Raw genomic sequence first — 17449 nt, 5'->3', positions numbered from 1 at the left:
CCTTTGAAAGGAATCCTCCGTGAGTGGTACAGCGCAATTAGGGAATATGAGCTGCGCAAATATGAAACATTGACGAAAGGAATGGGAAAGAGATGACACGAGGGAGAATGAAAGGTCATGAGCCCCAAGGGCACTCGTTGAGAGTTCAAATTCGCATGTGTGAAATGCACACATGGCAAAATAAAACAGAAGGAGAAGGCTGTATGGTTGGCAATGTACATTGGGGTAGAGTTGTACACAAGAAGCGAAGAAAAGATAATGGCGTTTTTGATCAGATCGCATAGAAGAAGGCATGCAACAGGTTGCCGCGGTGAGATCATACAGAGGAGGAACATTAAGGTAAGAATGAAGAATATGGTCATGCAAATGATCTTCAGGTGTTTTTCGGTTCATCTCATGGTTGTGCTGGCGGATGGAAGGGAATGAGAGGGAGTGAGGATTCTGTGGTGGCGAGAGGAAAAAAAGACAATTATGACATATCAGCCAGCGCTGCCTCAAAGCTAGCAATATCATCGTGAGATGGTTTGTCAAAGATGCGTCGGAATGGCGGGTCTTGAGGGAAGTCCTGGGGGGTGGTTGCTACCCCGTCTGCTTTGCGGATAACTTCTTTCAACGCACGCGTCACAACACCAGCACGAACAACCAAATTCTTCAATGAGGAAGTATCGAATGGAAGTTTCTTAGCACGAGATGAAAATTCGAACTCATCGAGAGCTGAAGTGGGCTCTTGTTGATCACGCCCAGCCTGGAGAAGATCAAGTACGGATCTCGATTTTGGTGAGACCTTTGCAAGGTGAGCGAGGGGCAACGAAGGCTCAGTGCCTTCACTATGAGGCACGTCCCACGAAACCTCACTGTTCCTCTTCGACGACGCATTGAGGCCGTCATCGTCAGATTCATCAAAGCTGAACGTGAGAGACGAAGGGGATCCTGGTGGGGAGCGACGCTCCTCTTCATCATCAATGGTCGCAAGGTTAACAATCTGCTCCGCTTCTACCCATAGTTCACTGGAATGTCCGTTAACAACACCTAGAACGTTTGCTTGATGCCTGAGGCGCTTCAGCTCTTCCACGAGGAGCGTCAATTCTTGGACCTGTCCAAATTGACCGCGTAAACTTGCTTGACGCTCAAGGATCGCCTTAGGAACAGTCATGCTCTGGCGATTCCGATCAGGCTCTGTGAGCTGTGTGTTTTCAGCGATGGGTGTCTCATCCGACTCCTCAAAATCAAAATCGCTATCCCAGTCTTCACTGACTCCCTTGCTACCCAAGCCCCAGGTACCAAACTTTCCGGAAGTTTGACGCGACTCATTGATGGGGAATTCACTGGCAACTGGAACGCTCTGGCTTCGAAGGTGAACAGTGGATGGCGCTTTCCGGCAAACCGCACGACTATTCCTGGCAACAACACCCTCTTGTTTCCCTTGCATGGTTCTAGGACGCGCCTCACAATCGGCTGATTCGCGATCAGGGCGTGTTTGTTCCGACCAGTCAAATATATTTGTCTTTTTGTTGATATTCAACTCCGACACGCCAACGAACGATCCAGAGACGTCCTTGGGAGAACCGAGATGCGACTCGGGCGGTTCAGCAAATTTAGCCAATGACTGCGTCAAAGAAGGTGGAAAACAATCACGATCCTCGCCAGGCAGTGCTCCAATCATACTGAGAGCATCTTCACCAGGCAGGCCAGCATGAGCCGACGGATTCTCTACCATGGAGACCTGAGCCGGAGGAGGGGAGGTCAAAAGAGGACCAGTAAACAATTGAGGATCCTTGTCCAAAGGCCGAGGAGCAAGCGAGCGCCGCGGAAGGAGAGACTCGAGGGTCGTGGCTTCTTCACTGACTAAACTCGTGCCTGCTTTGTCAAACATGGTTTCAATGCGCAACCCCTTCAATCCACTGCTAGTGGTTTCGCGTGTGCGCACAGAGTCCCAATAGTCAGACACTATGTCCGTCTCATATTCGTCGCAAGACGTAAAGACCCGAGTGTCATCGGAACCAATGATTGTGGAAGCCGGATCGGAACCTGAGATTGAAAATCCCTTGGGCCGGCGGCGAAGAGAGCCATAAGGTGGTCTACCAGGGTGCGATGCCTGTTGCCAGGCCGAGATGGCCACCGCATCCGAGGCCATTTGACGCAGACCCGCTCGAGATCCCAAGCCAACGCTATAGTCCTGCGATACCGACCTAGGACCAACTTGATATCGTCTTTCCAACGCTGATAAAGCCCAACCAGGTTGCGAATTGGGATACGGAGCGCAAAACATACTTGGATCAGTGATATTACGCCGTTGATCGGGTTCCGGGGAACTCGGACTGACGACCTCCTTTTCTTGTTTGGAAACTTCAGAGCGAGGAACTGAGAAGGTCCTTCCTTTAACACGCTTCAGGGAACCACCGCGAACGAGTCCCATAATCGGTGTCCCGTGCGCGGTGACTGTGTTTGCCATGATAACCTTAGGCTCAACATCGTTGACCGAGTGCGATTGCCTATGAAAAGGTTTCTCTGGCATTTGTTCCGGGGCCATTGGCTGCTCGGGTGAAGGCTTAGAGACAGCTGATTGGAACGGATCGCGGAACTCAACCGGAGTACTGGGCACCGATCGCTCTTCTCGGGGCGTGGCAGAGTTGGACGAGACGACATTAGCCATAACCAGCACAGGAAGAGCGCCCTGGTCAGACACAATCTGTCGCACATTCTGGACCTTTGATGCGGTTGCACTTGAGAACCTGCGCGAAAGCCTCTCTGCCAACTTGCTAGCCTTGGAAAAGAAGAATGGCGCCCACTGCTTCTGTTTATCCAGCTCGAATTCCTCGAACTTTGGAGTCTCAACCGCAGTCCTCGGGAAACATGTCTCAAAGTCAGATGTCAACGACGTCTGTAATATCATTGACTCAGACCTTTGGTGACTGGTGGCGGGTCTACGCAGCACAGACGGTGACGGACCACCCACAGTGTTAGGAGCGAGAGGGTGTGCATTGGTGTGTTGCGAGGCTGGGCGCTTGATCAACTTGTTAGGTGGCCGTCGCTGATTTGGCGAAAGAGGGAACATTGGGCTCGCAGATCCATTGAATGAGGGTGTTACGGGACTGTTCGCGGTAGGTGTTTCGGTTTGGAATGAAGCCATCGACAATCGCCGCAGCCAACCGGTTGAAGGCCGCCGAGAGTGCGTTTCGGCCGATGAGTCTGTTGATCCATGTTCCGGGATACGCACAGGTGGGTTTGTGAGGGTTTGACCACGACGGCGACGTCTCGCACCACTGAACGACAAGGGCGGCTTCCGCGCATCGGGTCCTTGACCCCGAGAGCTTTCCTCCTCCTTTGCAGCAAGCCAGTCGGCTGCTGGACTTCGAGACGGGACAGCGGTGTTTGGTCGAGCTCTAGTTACCTTCTTCTCGGTAATACCAGAACCTGGAGCGAGTGGGACTGGGAGGTCTTGAGCGAAAGTCTTCCGCCGGAAGAGGCTGGGACGCTGTGTCCGTTCGGCGCGACCGAGCGCAAGGCCTGTAGGAGCTATTCCGACAGTGCTCAATGCACAGAGCTAGGACCATCAGTCAGTTGATATCCTTGACGGACCAAAATTGCCCTCCGCAGAGCAAACCGGTCATATACCACGATCTGATATTAGCTCGGGGGCTTACCGTTGATACGTGATCCATCCTTAGAGGACGCCGAGCAGAGTGTCAAGCACCCCGACGATCAGCTCCAGGTTGAATGACTTCGTGAATGACATTCCAGGTGGATGCGCATACAAGCAAATTGCTGAAGAAAAGAAATGATGGGGGGGGTTGGAGGGGTGGGAGAGCGCGGTCGGATGTGAGGGAGGGAACTTGCGCTGCCTCGAATAGGCCACGATCGCGACGCTCAAATGAAATGAAGAAAAAAAAGAATGAATGGGGAAATGCCAAACAATGAGCAAATTCCAAAAAACAAGATCGCTGCCTCTAGCCCCTGGGAGGCCGAGTAAAGAAGGGGACAACGCTGGGAAGATGAATCGCGGGATGGGGAAATCAACAACAACAGGCCCGGGGATTACCAGCTCCGCCCTGCGCACGCTAGGAGCAACTTCAATAACTCCCTTAAGACCCTTGCCCTTGGATGGAAGTTCAATTGATCTGGGTTGTGAGTTCGGAGTTGAAACTCGGTGGAGAATGAATATTATGAAGTATACTCTGATCCAAACAAACTTCTACGGTATGGAGTACGTTTACCAGCCTTAGCTCGTCTTGCAGGTCCCGTGGAGGAAATACCCCGATTGCCCTCCACGACAGGAGAGCACGGAACAGCACTAGCCCTTTTGTGCACGATCCTGCGGGTGTTATTCCAAATGCAGGTGAGAGATTAGGCGCAATGCTGGCAGGCCAGTAGCATCCCTTGCGGTTCACATTGCATTGGCGTCATAGTCCAGAACTTGTCAAGGAACGGAGAACTCCGTCAGTGAGTGGCCACCAGGGGCCCAAAGAGCAGGAAAATGGCCCCAAAAAAGCCATGCGATCCAGAATTCCCCACACATCTGGTCTCGGCTGGCTGGGATCGCGTCCTTGGCCCCCTAGCCTGACTAGGATCGTTAGTCGCAAGATCGCAGGCCCCTCAGGCCGATCAGTGCCCACTGGTTTGCTACGATGAACTGTTCTCCGAGGCAGCTCCATGCTGAACCATGGTGCAACGATATTAACCATGCTGAAGAGTTTCGGTTCCTCTCGGCCTATCCACCGAAAAACCTGTCAGGCCTCATTCTTCTTCTTTCTTGATTTTGGATGTTTTGCAATAACTCTATTTTCTTTTTCAGGTACTCTCCCATCTGACTTTGCTTCTCGAACAGGTTACATCCTGGAGGACTAGGTTCCTATCTGACAATAAGCAGCTGAGAAGAAGCGCTGGAGAGAGAGGCTCAATGCACGGGCATCGGCAGCACGTTCCTAATTTTATTATATTCAAGGAGTTCAGTAATGGACTCAATCATTTCAAAATCGACGACTTTTCATAATCCGCGTCTCAACAGTTGACCTGTTCGATTCTTCCACAACAGATTCAAATCAAATCGAAAGAGCATCTGGTAACCCGGGTGTTATTGTTTTTGTTTTGACGCCGTCATATCAACTCCACTCATTTCCACCGAACAAATGAAAATGGAGCCCCCGTGGGTCAAACGAGCAGGACGAGAGCCACAATCGGGTTCTAATTCCGAATACGTGCCGCCTCTTGCTTGTGCTGATGTGGCAGTTAACCGTCAACAATAGCGTATCAAATAGAGAGTGGGGGTGTAAGCACCTCGTGTTTCAAGCTCTTTTTTCTTTTCTTTTTCCTTTTTTTCTTTTCTTTTTTTCCCGTCACTTTCATATTTTGAACGTGCACCTAAAAAGGATTTCTAGGTCGATCTCCCAGGTCTTCCGAAACCCTGAGAAGAGTTCCTCGCTTCTAACGATCGGCATATCCAATCATTCGGGTTGGAAGGTTAAGGCGAGGGGTGTACAGGGATTCCCACGTTCAAAGTGATCGGCTCCGGTCTCGCCATGTGTATCCTGTGAACTGTTTAAGGGCAGGAAGCAATACTCCGTACATACTTTGGGTTCTGTCAATTCATGTTCTCAGGCTCACAAATGCAACCTGCTATCACCCGTTATACCAGTGCTGGCTGCGCGATCTGCAGGCTGGAACAAGATATTCCCTGCCACCACCGGGTGATCATGAAGCGCGCTGGTCCAATGGCCACTTCTTGGCGATTTCCCAAAAGGAACCAGACCATAATAAACAAAGACCACGGGTAGTGGACTTTGGGCCTTGCGAGCACAAATCTCGGCCTTGCACTCTCGGCAAATTCTGCAAGCCCGTGCTTTGCAATTTCCGAATTTTGTGATCAGTGTCAAATGGAGTCCCCTCTTTTACGCAGCTTCCGGCCTCCCGAATTTTATAGCTTTGCTTCGTAGTGCAAAGAGCGGAATCAATCACTGCTATTATGTGCGCTCTTCGGATCTCGTCTTATTGTTTGTCGTTGATCTAATGAGTCTCCGAACATGAAACCATCTATGAAACAGGCTGTAGCCTGCACAAAGCGTCTGATTTAGGTAAGAATCTCGCCAGTGTTCAATTATGCAAAGTGTACGGAGACTTGGGCAGGCTGCATCGTTCACTTCACCGTCTCTATCTATATGCTGTATATTATTATTAGTTGTAACCCATACCTGACATGTGTTTGAGCCAGATGAGCGGTCTGATCGAGGTGCGGAGGGCTGCGTTTTCCAATGCCTCTAATCAGACAGGAAGATGTTCCTCATCCCAGAGCTACACCTCATATTGCTGATCAATTTGACGATCGGGGAGACAGCAGTGCTGTAAGTTGATCATTGCGCCACATTCGCTCTGCATCTCAATGACCTCCTCATCCGACAAACAGCGGGCTGGTATGACAGTCGGGAGATGCTTTCCCACAGGCACATGTCTATCACAAACGCCTATATGTGATTCGAAACTGGTCTATCTGCGGTCAGTAAACTAGTCTGATGGGAACCTGCCGACGCGCGGTTCTGTCATCTCACCACTACATTAATTGATTTGAAAGAGCGCGCTGGTTTTCCTTTGCAATAGCTCTGATTCCAGTTTGTTTAAAAATAGATTTCTCGGGATCCGTTCAAGTATTCCACCACTAATAATCTCGTTGTCTACTATATAACTCGCGGCCTCAAGGGGCCTCAGAAGATTGGGGAATATAGAGAGGAATTATAAGATCCTAGCATGAGACCAATAGATCAAGGCATTAGTGACGACATGTATGTATGCAAGGTTGTAGGTACACTAGAGAAGAGCCTCCAAACACTATACCTTAGGTACTGGTTACTGTAGATGGATTTCAGGAGTGGCTGTAAGGCCATTTTTGGGTTCCGAATTGATTTTTAATAGTTTCAATTATCCATTATCTAGATAGATAATTACTTCACAGGCAAATCATTGATCAGCTATTATTGCTATGTATATTGAAGTTTTATAGGACCCGCTCAAGTTACGTACATACCTTCCTAACTTCGTTATACAGATATGCATTTATACCCTTATAAGTACGTGAAAAACAGCCACATTGCTTTGGTAGGGTATTCTTGTTTTTTTCTGGCATACCTCAGGATCTGTGAGAGCCATTCTCTCCAATTAAAAAATTGAATCCCTAATCTGTAAAGAACGCTTCTGTTACTGGTATTTCCCGGGGAGGAAAACGGGGCACGTGATCTTATCGATAACACACATCCAAAAATCCGCCACTATTCGCGATGAGGACCCCAATTACGGAAATCCACAAAGACCATTCGTCGCAGCTTCCTCAGCCTCGGTGAGACGCACGTCCCTGCGAGCCTAGCAATATGGAGGGTGAACTCCAATCCCAGATCCCTGGCCTCGACCACATCATTTCCGAATACTCAGTGGTATGTCTCTCCGCACATGTGCGCGGTGGTAGTGAGACTATTGAAGCTGATCATTTGACAGGGCTACTTGACCCACGCTGCAAACCTCTACGTCGACGATGCCACTGATCAATCCCCCTTGTCAGAGGCTGCCGAATCCGTGACCGAGCTCCTTGTCTCCGCCTCGGGAGATTTCTCCCCGCAAAACTACGAAGCGATCGGCAACTTGGTTGCAAGGTTCATCACCACTCTGAGCTCTTCCGATGGCGACCCAGAGCGGAGACAAATGCCGTTCAAGGCCAAGAAGCTTGAACAGACCATCAATGTCGGCGCGCAGCGGAACATGTCTTCTACACTGGGCCTAACCGGAAATGCCGTTGACCTGGAGTCTGCCAATACCAGAAAGATGGAGTCTAAGGTTGACAAGAAGAAGCTCGAGAAGGCCGAGCGCAAGATTCGTGCCAAGCAGGACAAGAAGTCTATGAAGAACGTTACCTACGAGGCATCCCGTCTGCTCAACCAGCCAGATGAGACCATGTCTTACGAGGAGTTCTTCATGGCTGTCAACCCTCTTCAATTGGGCTCGGACTCCCAGGCTAAGAGCAAGGACATCAAGTTGGACAACATCGATATCTCTATCAGTGGCCTGCGCATTTTGACCGATGCCTCCTTCACGCTCGCATACGGTCGTCGTTACGGTCTTGTTGGACAGAACGGTATTGGTAAATCTACACTTCTGCGTGCTTTGAGTCGCAGAGAAATCGCGATTCCTACTCACGTTTCCATTCTTCACGTCGAGCAAGAGGTATGTTCAAATCACAGATTGGTGGGGCTTGCTTTGACTGACTCTCCACCCTAGATTACTGGTGACGATACACCAGCTTTGCAAGCTGTGTTGGATGCTGATGTGTGGCGGAAACACCTTCTCGCAGAGCAAGCGGTTAGTCAACTCAAGGAATACCGCACCGCGATATTTACTGACAACAACAGAAAATTTCGAAAGAATTGGCAGAAATCGAAGAAGAAAGATCTTCACTCGCGGATACCTCGCAGGATGCTGCTAGACTTGATGAACAACGAGAGGGTCTGGATATCACATTGAGTGATATTTATGGCAAGCTTTCGGAAATGGAGTCGGATAAGGCCGAATCCCGTGCGGCCAGTATCCTGGCTGGTCTTGGTTTCTCCCAGGAGCGTCAGCAGTACGCTACCAAGACCTTCTCAGGAGGTTGGAGAATGCGTTTGTCTCTTGCACGAGCCCTATTCTGCGAGCCCGATTTGCTTTTGCTTGACGGTATTTACCATTGGTCTACTTCTTGCTCAAATAGCCTACTAATCTCTCGCAGAACCTTCTAACATGTTGGACGTTCCATCCATTACTTTCCTTTCCAATTATCTTCAAGGATACCCCAGTACAGTTCTTGTTGTTTCCCACGATCGTGCATTCTTGAACGAAGTCGCCACAGATATTATCCACCAGCACTCCGAGAGATTGGATTACTACAGAGGCGCCAACTTCGGCAAGTTATTCGAGATCCAAAGATTATTGCATGTTCTAACTATCTGTAGAAAGCTTCTATGCAACCAAGGAGGAGCGCCGGAAGACAGCTAAGCGCGAATATGAGAAGCAAATGGCCGAAAGAGCACACCTGCAAGGTTTGTCATTCTCTCAGTCTTATCATGCGGGCCGTGTTAACGAAAACCATCAGCATTCATTGATAAGTTCCGATACAACGCCGCAAAGTCCTCCGAGGCACAGTCCAGAATCAAGAAACTCGAGCGCATGCCAGTTCTCGAAGCTCCAGAGGCCGAGTACACTGTGCACTTCGCATTCCCTGGAGTCGAGAAGCTTTCACCGCCCATTGTCCAGATGTCCGAAGTTTGCTTCGGTTACACTAAGGACAAGCCTCTGCTCAAGAATGTCGACCTGGATGTTCAACTTGACTCGCGTATCGGTATTGTCGGACCTAACGGTGCTGGTAAGACCACCGTCTTGAAACTACTTACGAACCGACTTGAAGCTACCAGTGGTATCATTTCCACAAACTCGAGACTGCGTATTGGATTCTTTGCCCAACATCACGTCGATGCTTTGGACTTGACTACCAGTGCAGTCGGCTTCATGACAAAGACCTACCCCGGTAAAACCGATGAGGAGTACCGAAGACACCTGGGAGCGTAAGTCAATCAAAATCATTCGCATACTTTGCATTGACTAATCATATCTTATAGCTTCGGTATCACTGGTACCACTGGTCTCCAACGTATGGAATTGCTGTCTGGAGGTCAGAAATCTCGTGTTGCATTTGCCTGCTTGTCTTTGACCAACCCTCACATCCTTGTTCTCGATGAACCTTCCAATCACTTGGATATCGAGGGTATGGACGCCCTATCGGAAGCACTCAAGGTGTTCGAGGGAGGTGTGGTAATGGTTTCTCACGATGTGACTATGTTGCAGAATGTCTGCACTAGTCTCTGGGTTTGCGATGGCGGTACTGTTCACAAGTTCGACGGCACCGTCAGCGCCTACAAGAAGAAGATCTCCGCACAGGCTGATGCTGCTGGTGTTGTGGCTAAGCACTAGGTTACGAGGGCTATATGTAAAAACTAATGCCACTAAAACTATGAAGAATATTCCACATGAATCAGCATGATTACCCATATATCTATGAATACCAGTCTATTTATATTTATCGAAAATCTATATGTTAGTCTTTGTTTCATTTCCCTTTTTGCCTAGGAGACCACTATATCTATGTAAAGCCAGTGACTGTAGCTACTAAGGAAATAAAGGCATACCATATCCCATCTCTCTGCTGCTGATTTGTACTGTTGTACATGATATACCGCATCGTCACCGTGCAGAATCCGAGTTCCGCGTTGAGCGGGCTTATCGGCTTATCGCGATCATCCGCGGACGTCACTTTAGCATTTCAGATGTCCCAGGGGACTTCCAGATGATATCCTAGGGATAGAGCTCGAAAAGTCCGAAGATATGACGGGCGCAGATATACAGGACCAACAAGGCCCTCATGCCCCTTTGCTCGCTTCGTCCCATGCTTCTTCGGACCATGATACCAATGACTACGACGAGAGCCTGGCCTCCGAGCTGGCATACTCCGGAGGGTGGTTCATATGGGCCTTGACCTTCTCAGCAGGAATAAGTGGTCTGCTCTTTGGATATGAGTATGTTAAATATCACCTTCCACGCCGTGTCGCGGCTCCATTGCTACCCCGGTATCACTAACACATTGTTGGAACTTCTAGCACGGGAGTCATTTCGTCTACTTTGGTGACTATTGGCTCAGATCTTTCGAATCGGCAATTAACAACACTCGATAAAAGCCTCATTACATCCTGCACTAGCCTGTGTGCGCTGATCGCGAGTCCGTTCACTGGAGTGTTGGCGGATAAGCTGGGTCGTCGGAAGGTTATACTCGGCGCAGATGCATTGTTTGCATTGGGTGCTTTGGTTCAGGCTTTTACAAGCCAGGTTTGGGGCATGATTCTTGGGCGCAGCATTGTTGGCCTTGCGGTTGGAAGTGCGAGTGCGGTGACACCATTGTAGGTTGGCCCTGTCATGACAGGCGAGAGCCTGAGCCATTGGCGGAGAATGGATCTCATGAAAGTCAACGGAAGCTAATACGTCGGGAATTCTCTCTAGGTATATATCTGAGTTAGCTCCTTCTCATGCCAGAGGAAGGCTGGTCACAATCCTGTGTCTGTTTGTCACTGGTGGTCAGGTAGTGGCATACATAGCCGGGTGGCTGTTTTCTAGTACGACCGGAGGATGGCGATGGATTGTGGGGATTGGCGCATTGCCAGCGTTTTTTCAATTTGCCATCATTGTCCTGCTACCCGAGACGCCCCGATGGCTGGTCCAGGCTGGATTCGAGGCTCGGGCGAAGAAAGTTTTGGTCAAGATCTACCAGGATTGTTCTGGGAGTGACCGGGTGGTGGATCGCGTGTTACGCAACATTAATGGGGAAATCGTCCAAGAAGCATCGGAGATGGGGCAAATCAAGTCCCCTGGAACAAAGCCGCAGTGGTTACATGATACCCTTCAGCGGGGTCAGCAGTTGTTGCATGGAGGAAACAGAAGAGCGTTGATCATAGCGATGATGCTTCAGGCCGCCCAGCAGCTGTGCGGATTCAACAGCCTGATGTACTTTTCAGCAACCATATTTGCCTCGCTTTCGTTCTCCTCGCCAACACTGACGTCGCTCTCGGTGGCCATGACGAACTTCATTTTCACACTGCTTGCATTTGTACTGATTGACAGAATTGGGAGGCGTCGCATTTTGCTGTACTCAATTCCCGTCATGGTCATTGCTCTCTTTGTCTGTGCCTTCTCGTTTTCATCAATGGATGGTACATGGAATTCGCAACCACCATCGCAACATGAAGCAGAACACGATGGAAGAAGTTCTCTTATGCCCTTTGCAATTCTGCTCTGCTTGACTGTCTATACTGCAGCCTATGCCTTGGGACTCGGCAATGTCCCTTGGCAGCAGTCTGAACTGTTCCCTCTGAATGTACGTTCCCTGGGGTCAGGACTGGCCACAGCAACAAACTGGGGATCGAATTTCATCATTGGCCTTACGTTTCTACCCATGATGGAGTTGATCTCACCTTCATGGACATTTGCACTCTATGCACTTGTATGTGTGGCTGCGTGGATTGCCGTATGGGCGATTTACCCCGAGATGAGCGGACTTGGGCTCGAGGAAGTCAAGGGCCTTTTGGCAGACGGCTGGGGAGTCGAAGAAAGCTTAGAGAGACGTCGTATCTCTAGGCACATATAGCATTCAAATTGAAAATCTATGAAGTCTGGGGTACATGCTCAAATAGGCCTAGAAGGTGTGGAAATCTAATTAGGGCATCTCTTTGTCTGACCCCTTGATTCCCTTTGTTTCTCTTTCTCTAATTGTCAATTGGTGCTCAGCTTGCCCTCATTGGATAGAAAAAGCATGAAGTGACCTATAAAGGCTTAGTTCTATGATTCGGTCTATTGTAGCTATTGGATCAGCACCAATGGAATCGCATATACACCAACATTGTAGACCATCTCGGGGTGAACAATAGATCCCATTAGCTTCAATAGCATTACAGTCGACATAGCAGATTATTTCTTCCCTCTTCATCCCCAATTCCAATTGCAATTGTTTGCTCTTTCGCTTCTATCTTCTCTCCCACTTTCAAAAAGTAACCATCCCTTCTCTTACCGCGACTTCTACACATACCAGTACAGTGAGCTTGACATCATGCATGGTATGCTGAAAGCTGACAATATATGCTTCGAAGACATGGAGTACGAGAGAAGCCCCGTGCAACTGCCCTCCGTGGCCCCCCAAGCTTCTCGCTGCCAACTGCTGGAGCTCCCGAATGAGGTAAGTAGATAGACCTAGGTACCGGCTGTCAAAGCAGACGTTAATAATTGAGATCAATAGCTGCTCCAGCAGATTGCCTGCGATCTTCCCACCGACCGTGACGTTCTGAGTCTCTCCCAATCTTGCAAGGAGATGTGGGGGAAGGTCTTCGAAGCGGAGTCTGCCGTCTGGCGAGACCGCTTCAGCAAGCACTACGACCTCCCCGCTGGAAAACCGTCCAAGCAGTTGAAGATCGAGTACCAGATCCGCGCCATTGTACTCGACCCGCAGATCAGCTTCGGAGGAGTGGAAGACGATCGTCAATATCTCTGGATGGAGGTCATCAAGACCATGCTTGAGGAGTCCCAGCAAGCAACCGTCGCTCCTGGAAAGATATCCAAGACATTGGATTGTATCGGTGAAACCCTCAAGAGAGTCGACTTCCTGAGCGAGTTCCAAAAACAAGGAACGATCTCGCAGCTCTTCTACGCTCTCCAACTGGTACATCGATTCTTTTCTGACCTGTGAATGGGACATTTGCTAACGTTGCTAATGTATAGTGCCTCTCTCCCTTTGCTCTCAACCCTACAGTCACCCAGTCTTGCCGCCGCACCGACTACAACATGGAAGTAGTCTATTCATGTACTGAGGGAGTAGGCAGTGCCTACATTGGCCACGACGACCTCGACCTCTCCAAACTCGTGCACATGCGCTGTTTCTGGCAACGACATCTTCTCAACGCCTCTGAGTTCACCTACCACGACTCTTTCGCCGGGCTGGCTCCAAAGATGAGACCCAAAATGGGAAGGCAAGACCCAGTTGATATTACCAAGATCGGCCAATCTTGGTTGGGATACTATTGTGAGTATATCAACTTATCATCACCAACTCATCAATTTGAGCTGACTTTGATTTTCAATCAGCCTGCATGCACCCAATCTCTGACTTGCTGGAGATTGATCGTCAGACATGCGCTGATTTCGGTAGCCATGGCGACACAATTGATGTGATGGTGAGCTGAACCCGAGTCTTCTAATATGTGATGAAACCTGCTAATACAATCCACCTGCAGGTTCTCGACCTCGTGCCCTCGGAGAGCCTGTTCTGGCCCGAGGAATGCCGCAAGCTCATTCCCCTTGTCGGTGGCACTGAGACTAAGCGGTCATATTTCGATGGCAAGCAGAGATACCATGCCAGCGCTGAGGGCAGGAAGAATCATGTGTTCGGATTCACCGAGGAGATCGACTTCGCTCACGGCGGATTCCGGGGATGGACCCGGATCTGCTTCACCATCGTTCAAGCAGTGGAGGAGGATGAGGACAAGCCTTCTTACCTCGTGCTGAACACTGACTGCTGGATCCATGCCTACGAGGCTGTGATCACTCCTGGCGGGTGTCTCATGATTGGGCGCTGGCTGGATATGAACGAGACCGAGGCCAAGGGCCCATTCATCTTGTGGGATGTTTGAGACTTCCCACTGCTCTTCTCGATGCTTTGCGTTGTTGTTTTTTTTTTGTTTTTTCTTTTTAAACCTTTTTGTTTTTCTTGTCATCTAGGACAAATCAACAAGATCCAGGTGCCTTCATTCCAGTCTCGTGATTGAAATTTGTAGATGTTGAAGAGCTCCCAGGGAGGAGTGACAAAAAAGTAGATGCATCCATGGATGTGGGTGAAACAGACTAAGGACGCTCATAGCATTGAAAATTAACTTAGGAACCTCTGTCCAGTAGAATATTTATGACACAAAGCAACGTAGCTTTTGGGGAAGAAAAAGGAATTATGCGTTGAGAAAGGGAATAGATAACATAGAAATTAAAACCGCCACTACTCCTCAATATCCTTGACCTTCTCCCACTGGCCCTTGAGGTTCTCCTTCCACAAACTGACCTTGTTGTCACCTCCGCTGACGGCAAGGATGTTGCCGCTGAGACTCCAGCTAACGCGCCACAGGACAGTGTCAAACTCCAGTGTTTGGCTCGTCCACTGGCTTGGGTTGGAAGCGTCGGAGGTCCAAATGCGGACGGTCTTGTCTTGCGCGGCGGAGGCAATATAGGACTTGGAGAGGATGCTAGGGGACCAGGCCACATCACGGACCCAGTCTGAGTGTCCCTCGAGGGTTTGAGTGAGGTTGTAAGATTTGGTCTCCGCACTGAGAGGATTGGGTTAGTTCATATCATAGGCAAATGAAAGACTCATCAAAGAACATACTTATAATCCCAGATCTTGACCAAGTTGTCGCTACCACCGGTGACAAAGCGGCGCTGTTGGCCGGGTCCGGGGTTTGAGCTGATGAGGCTACCGGCAAAGGCAGCGGGAGCCCAGCTGATAGAGTTGACGCCCATTCCGTGGGCATGGAAGGTTTGGTGAGTCCAGTTGTTGTCGCGGAACTCAAGCACGCTGACATGGCCGTCGGAAGAAGCGCAAGCAAGAAGACATCCGCTCTCATGGGGAGCCCAAGAGACCATGTTCACGGATGCTGTGTGAAGGGAGAAATCAAAGACCTTAGTCCATGTGCTACCACCGGAGGGCGAGGTCGCGGTCTGGGGCTGTTCTCTCCAAATCAAGACCTTTCCATCGTAAGAAGATGACGCCAAAATTGTGCCAAACTTTGGGTGAGCCTAAGTCGAGACAATCGCACAGTCAGTTGGTTTGCGCGCTTCAATGGTTGGTGTTGGAGGATCACTCACCCATGCGACACACCACACAGCGCCCTCGTGGCTATCAGACACACACGTCAGCGACCGGATATTGAGATGCGCGCCCCAAAGAACCAGCTTACCCCTTGAGTGTCTCAACCAGACGGTGTGATTCTCCCTCAATCTCGAAGATCTTTATCGTCTTGTCGGACGAACATGTTGCCAACCGGCGGCCGTAGTAGTCCAAGCCAGCATCGTGCTATATCCAGAATGGCTTGGTTAGCTTGAAGCCGACATATGATGGCAATAGGTGTCAATTGGAGCTGGTGTTGTATATTGAAGCACATACAATCATCTCTTCGTGCCCCGAATTCGAGATCACCTGAGGGGCGGCCTGGGAGTTTGAAGCTGTTAGCGACGGAATTGGGAAGCAAGCGCATAAAGTTGTTGTGGGAGATAAATTACCATTTTGTTGGATCGAATAAAGCAAACAATCAAGTTGACAGCTGGGAAAGCGCGGGGACTTGGAACAGCGCTCCCTGTTTGTATGAGCCAAACAACCTGGCCCTTCCGTATCTTATCGTGTGCTGATTCAGCTACCCGTCACGTTACCTAGATCTATGCACGTGATGAGCCTCGGCCGTCGGCAACCCCACGGCAGGCGTGGCGTGGATGTTTCTCCTAAGATTCCATACTTTTTCTTGCTGATTACTTTGAATAGTACTGCAGAAGTCTGATAGACATTGCCGGAAAAGAAATACCGCTATATAACCCCTTACAGCTCGTGTTTGGTCACTTTAACTACGTCATCATGGGTGATGCTCTATGCGGGCCGTCAAACGCCCTTCAGAACTTCCAGAAGCATACATCCGTCGATCGGACGCTTCAGCAAGATCGGTTGACTTCGCGTCAATCGCCTGTTCAGGTTAGACCCTCCTTTGGGATTGCATTGTTCCCATCTTTACTAAAGATATGCTCCTAGGGTTTCCGATCCCAGAACCCCCAAGAGGGAATTCTTGACACGGAGTTCGCCGCATTCGAAGGGAACCTTGCCGGTCCTGCGTTGCCTAATTTACAACATCCTGCTCATTTTGGAGGGCCAGTACACCATGCCGTGGCACATCATCCAGCCGCACAGCAGGCAGGCAACGCAGGCTGGGCGGCAGATTTCCAGAACTTGCAGATATCTGGACCTTCGCACCCTGTAGCACAAGTCCAAAGACCAAATATTGCGCCGGCAATGGCACAGGGCGGGTGGCATACTGAATTCATGAACCAAAATCGAGGGCCTATGTCTCAGGCCCAGCAAACCCCGCAAATGCATGGTGCATACCAACCATCTTTCGCGCCGGGTTACCAGATGTATGGCAGTTCCATGAATCAGATGCAGCCTTTGCAAGCTATGCAACCTCAGCAACAAAACCACACCGAGCAATTTGACGAATCCGCCTTTGAAGCTGCGTTCGACCAGGCACGGGCAGATATGGAGTTACAAGGAACCGATCTTGCTCAGAAAGATACACAACAGAACTTACAGGAGACCCCTGAAGCTGATGTAGTCGAGCCAGTTGTTCAGCCGGAGATTCGACTCGGATCAGACCTTATTCCCCAAAGCGGGAAGCAGGACCCAGAAACACGGAGTCGGGATGCAGATGAACTGGCGCGCACAGCCGGACAGCTGCTCGACAGTGTACGCAATGATCAAACTCAAAAATTCCAACAAAGCAACTTCTTGGCTTTGATGCGCCGGATTCGGGATCGCGAGGTAGAAGTGGAAGGAGAGGATTTCCGCGAAGTCAGTACCAACCCGTAACGGTTTGGATGTCGGACGTGACAGAAACACCGGTATAACTCGGGAAATCTACAAGGGCGGTTGTCCTTGCTAATAGTTTGCAGACGGCGCAATCTCTTCACCCTGGGGGGCGATACTACCCGGGCCACCCCCACACAAATTACCCTGGTCCCGATATTCCGCCTAGCAGTAAGGAGACATCCACCCTATCGGCAGGCCCCGATGCCCTGCAGTCATGAAAAAGATAAGCCAAGAACC

The 17449-nt window shown here is 49.9% G+C and overlaps 6 protein-coding genes across 6 annotated transcripts; 4 read left to right on the top strand and 2 right to left on the bottom strand.

Annotated features, from left to right (window-relative positions):
- Positions 1 to 469: 469 nt before the first annotated feature.
- Positions 470 to 3662, bottom strand: N7457_002390 (uncharacterized protein; the record flags this gene model as incomplete). The annotated part of the gene is made up of 2 exons (XM_057173436.1): positions 470 to 3544; positions 3645 to 3662. The coding sequence occupies 2 exons, from the start codon at positions 3660 to 3662 to the stop codon at positions 470 to 472; spliced, it is 3093 nt and encodes a 1030-aa protein (XP_057033587.1).
- Positions 3663 to 7352: 3690 nt separating this feature from the next.
- Positions 7353 to 9978, top strand: N7457_002389 (putative AAA family ATPase GCN20; the record flags this gene model as incomplete). The annotated part of the gene is made up of 8 exons (XM_057173435.1): positions 7353 to 7415; positions 7477 to 8199; positions 8254 to 8334; positions 8385 to 8688; positions 8741 to 8914; positions 8964 to 9050; positions 9104 to 9572; positions 9627 to 9978. The coding sequence occupies 8 exons, from the start codon at positions 7353 to 7355 to the stop codon at positions 9976 to 9978; spliced, it is 2253 nt and encodes a 750-aa protein (XP_057033586.1).
- A 411-nt stretch (positions 9979 to 10389) lies between these two features.
- On the top strand, positions 10390 to 12199 carry N7457_002388 (putative MFS myo-inositol transporter; the record flags this gene model as incomplete). Its single annotated transcript, XM_057173434.1, has 3 exons — positions 10390 to 10580; positions 10662 to 10958; positions 11059 to 12199. 3 exons carry the CDS (start codon positions 10390 to 10392, stop codon positions 12197 to 12199), a joined length of 1629 nt encoding a protein of 542 aa, XP_057033585.1.
- A 459-nt stretch (positions 12200 to 12658) lies between these two features.
- On the top strand, positions 12659 to 14231 carry N7457_002387 (uncharacterized protein; the record flags this gene model as incomplete). Its single annotated transcript, XM_057173433.1, has 5 exons — positions 12659 to 12784; positions 12845 to 13264; positions 13324 to 13624; positions 13687 to 13775; positions 13836 to 14231. 5 exons carry the CDS (start codon positions 12659 to 12661, stop codon positions 14229 to 14231), a joined length of 1332 nt encoding a protein of 443 aa, XP_057033584.1.
- A 356-nt stretch (positions 14232 to 14587) lies between these two features.
- sec13 (GTPase-activating protein SEC13) lies at positions 14588 to 15867 on the bottom strand (the record flags this gene model as incomplete). The annotated part of the gene is made up of 6 exons (XM_057173432.1): positions 14588 to 14912; positions 14972 to 15381; positions 15451 to 15481; positions 15543 to 15658; positions 15749 to 15793; positions 15865 to 15867. 6 exons carry the CDS (start codon positions 15865 to 15867, stop codon positions 14588 to 14590), a joined length of 930 nt encoding a protein of 309 aa, XP_057033583.1.
- A 343-nt stretch (positions 15868 to 16210) lies between these two features.
- Positions 16211 to 17430, top strand: pex20 (the record flags this gene model as incomplete). The annotated part of the gene is made up of 3 exons (XM_057173431.1): positions 16211 to 16324; positions 16382 to 17194; positions 17296 to 17430. The coding sequence occupies 3 exons, from the start codon at positions 16211 to 16213 to the stop codon at positions 17428 to 17430; spliced, it is 1062 nt and encodes a 353-aa protein (XP_057033582.1).
- Between the last annotated feature and the right edge of the window lie 19 nt (positions 17431 to 17449).

Source organism: Penicillium paradoxum, assembly GCF_028828445.1.
Source record: "Penicillium paradoxum strain IBT 22861 chromosome Unknown utg000003l_segment0_segment0, whole genome shotgun sequence".
In the NCBI taxonomy this organism is placed as follows: domain Eukaryota; kingdom Fungi; phylum Ascomycota; class Eurotiomycetes; order Eurotiales; family Aspergillaceae; genus Penicillium; species Penicillium paradoxum.
This window is presented reverse-complemented; position numbering and strand designations above follow the sequence as displayed.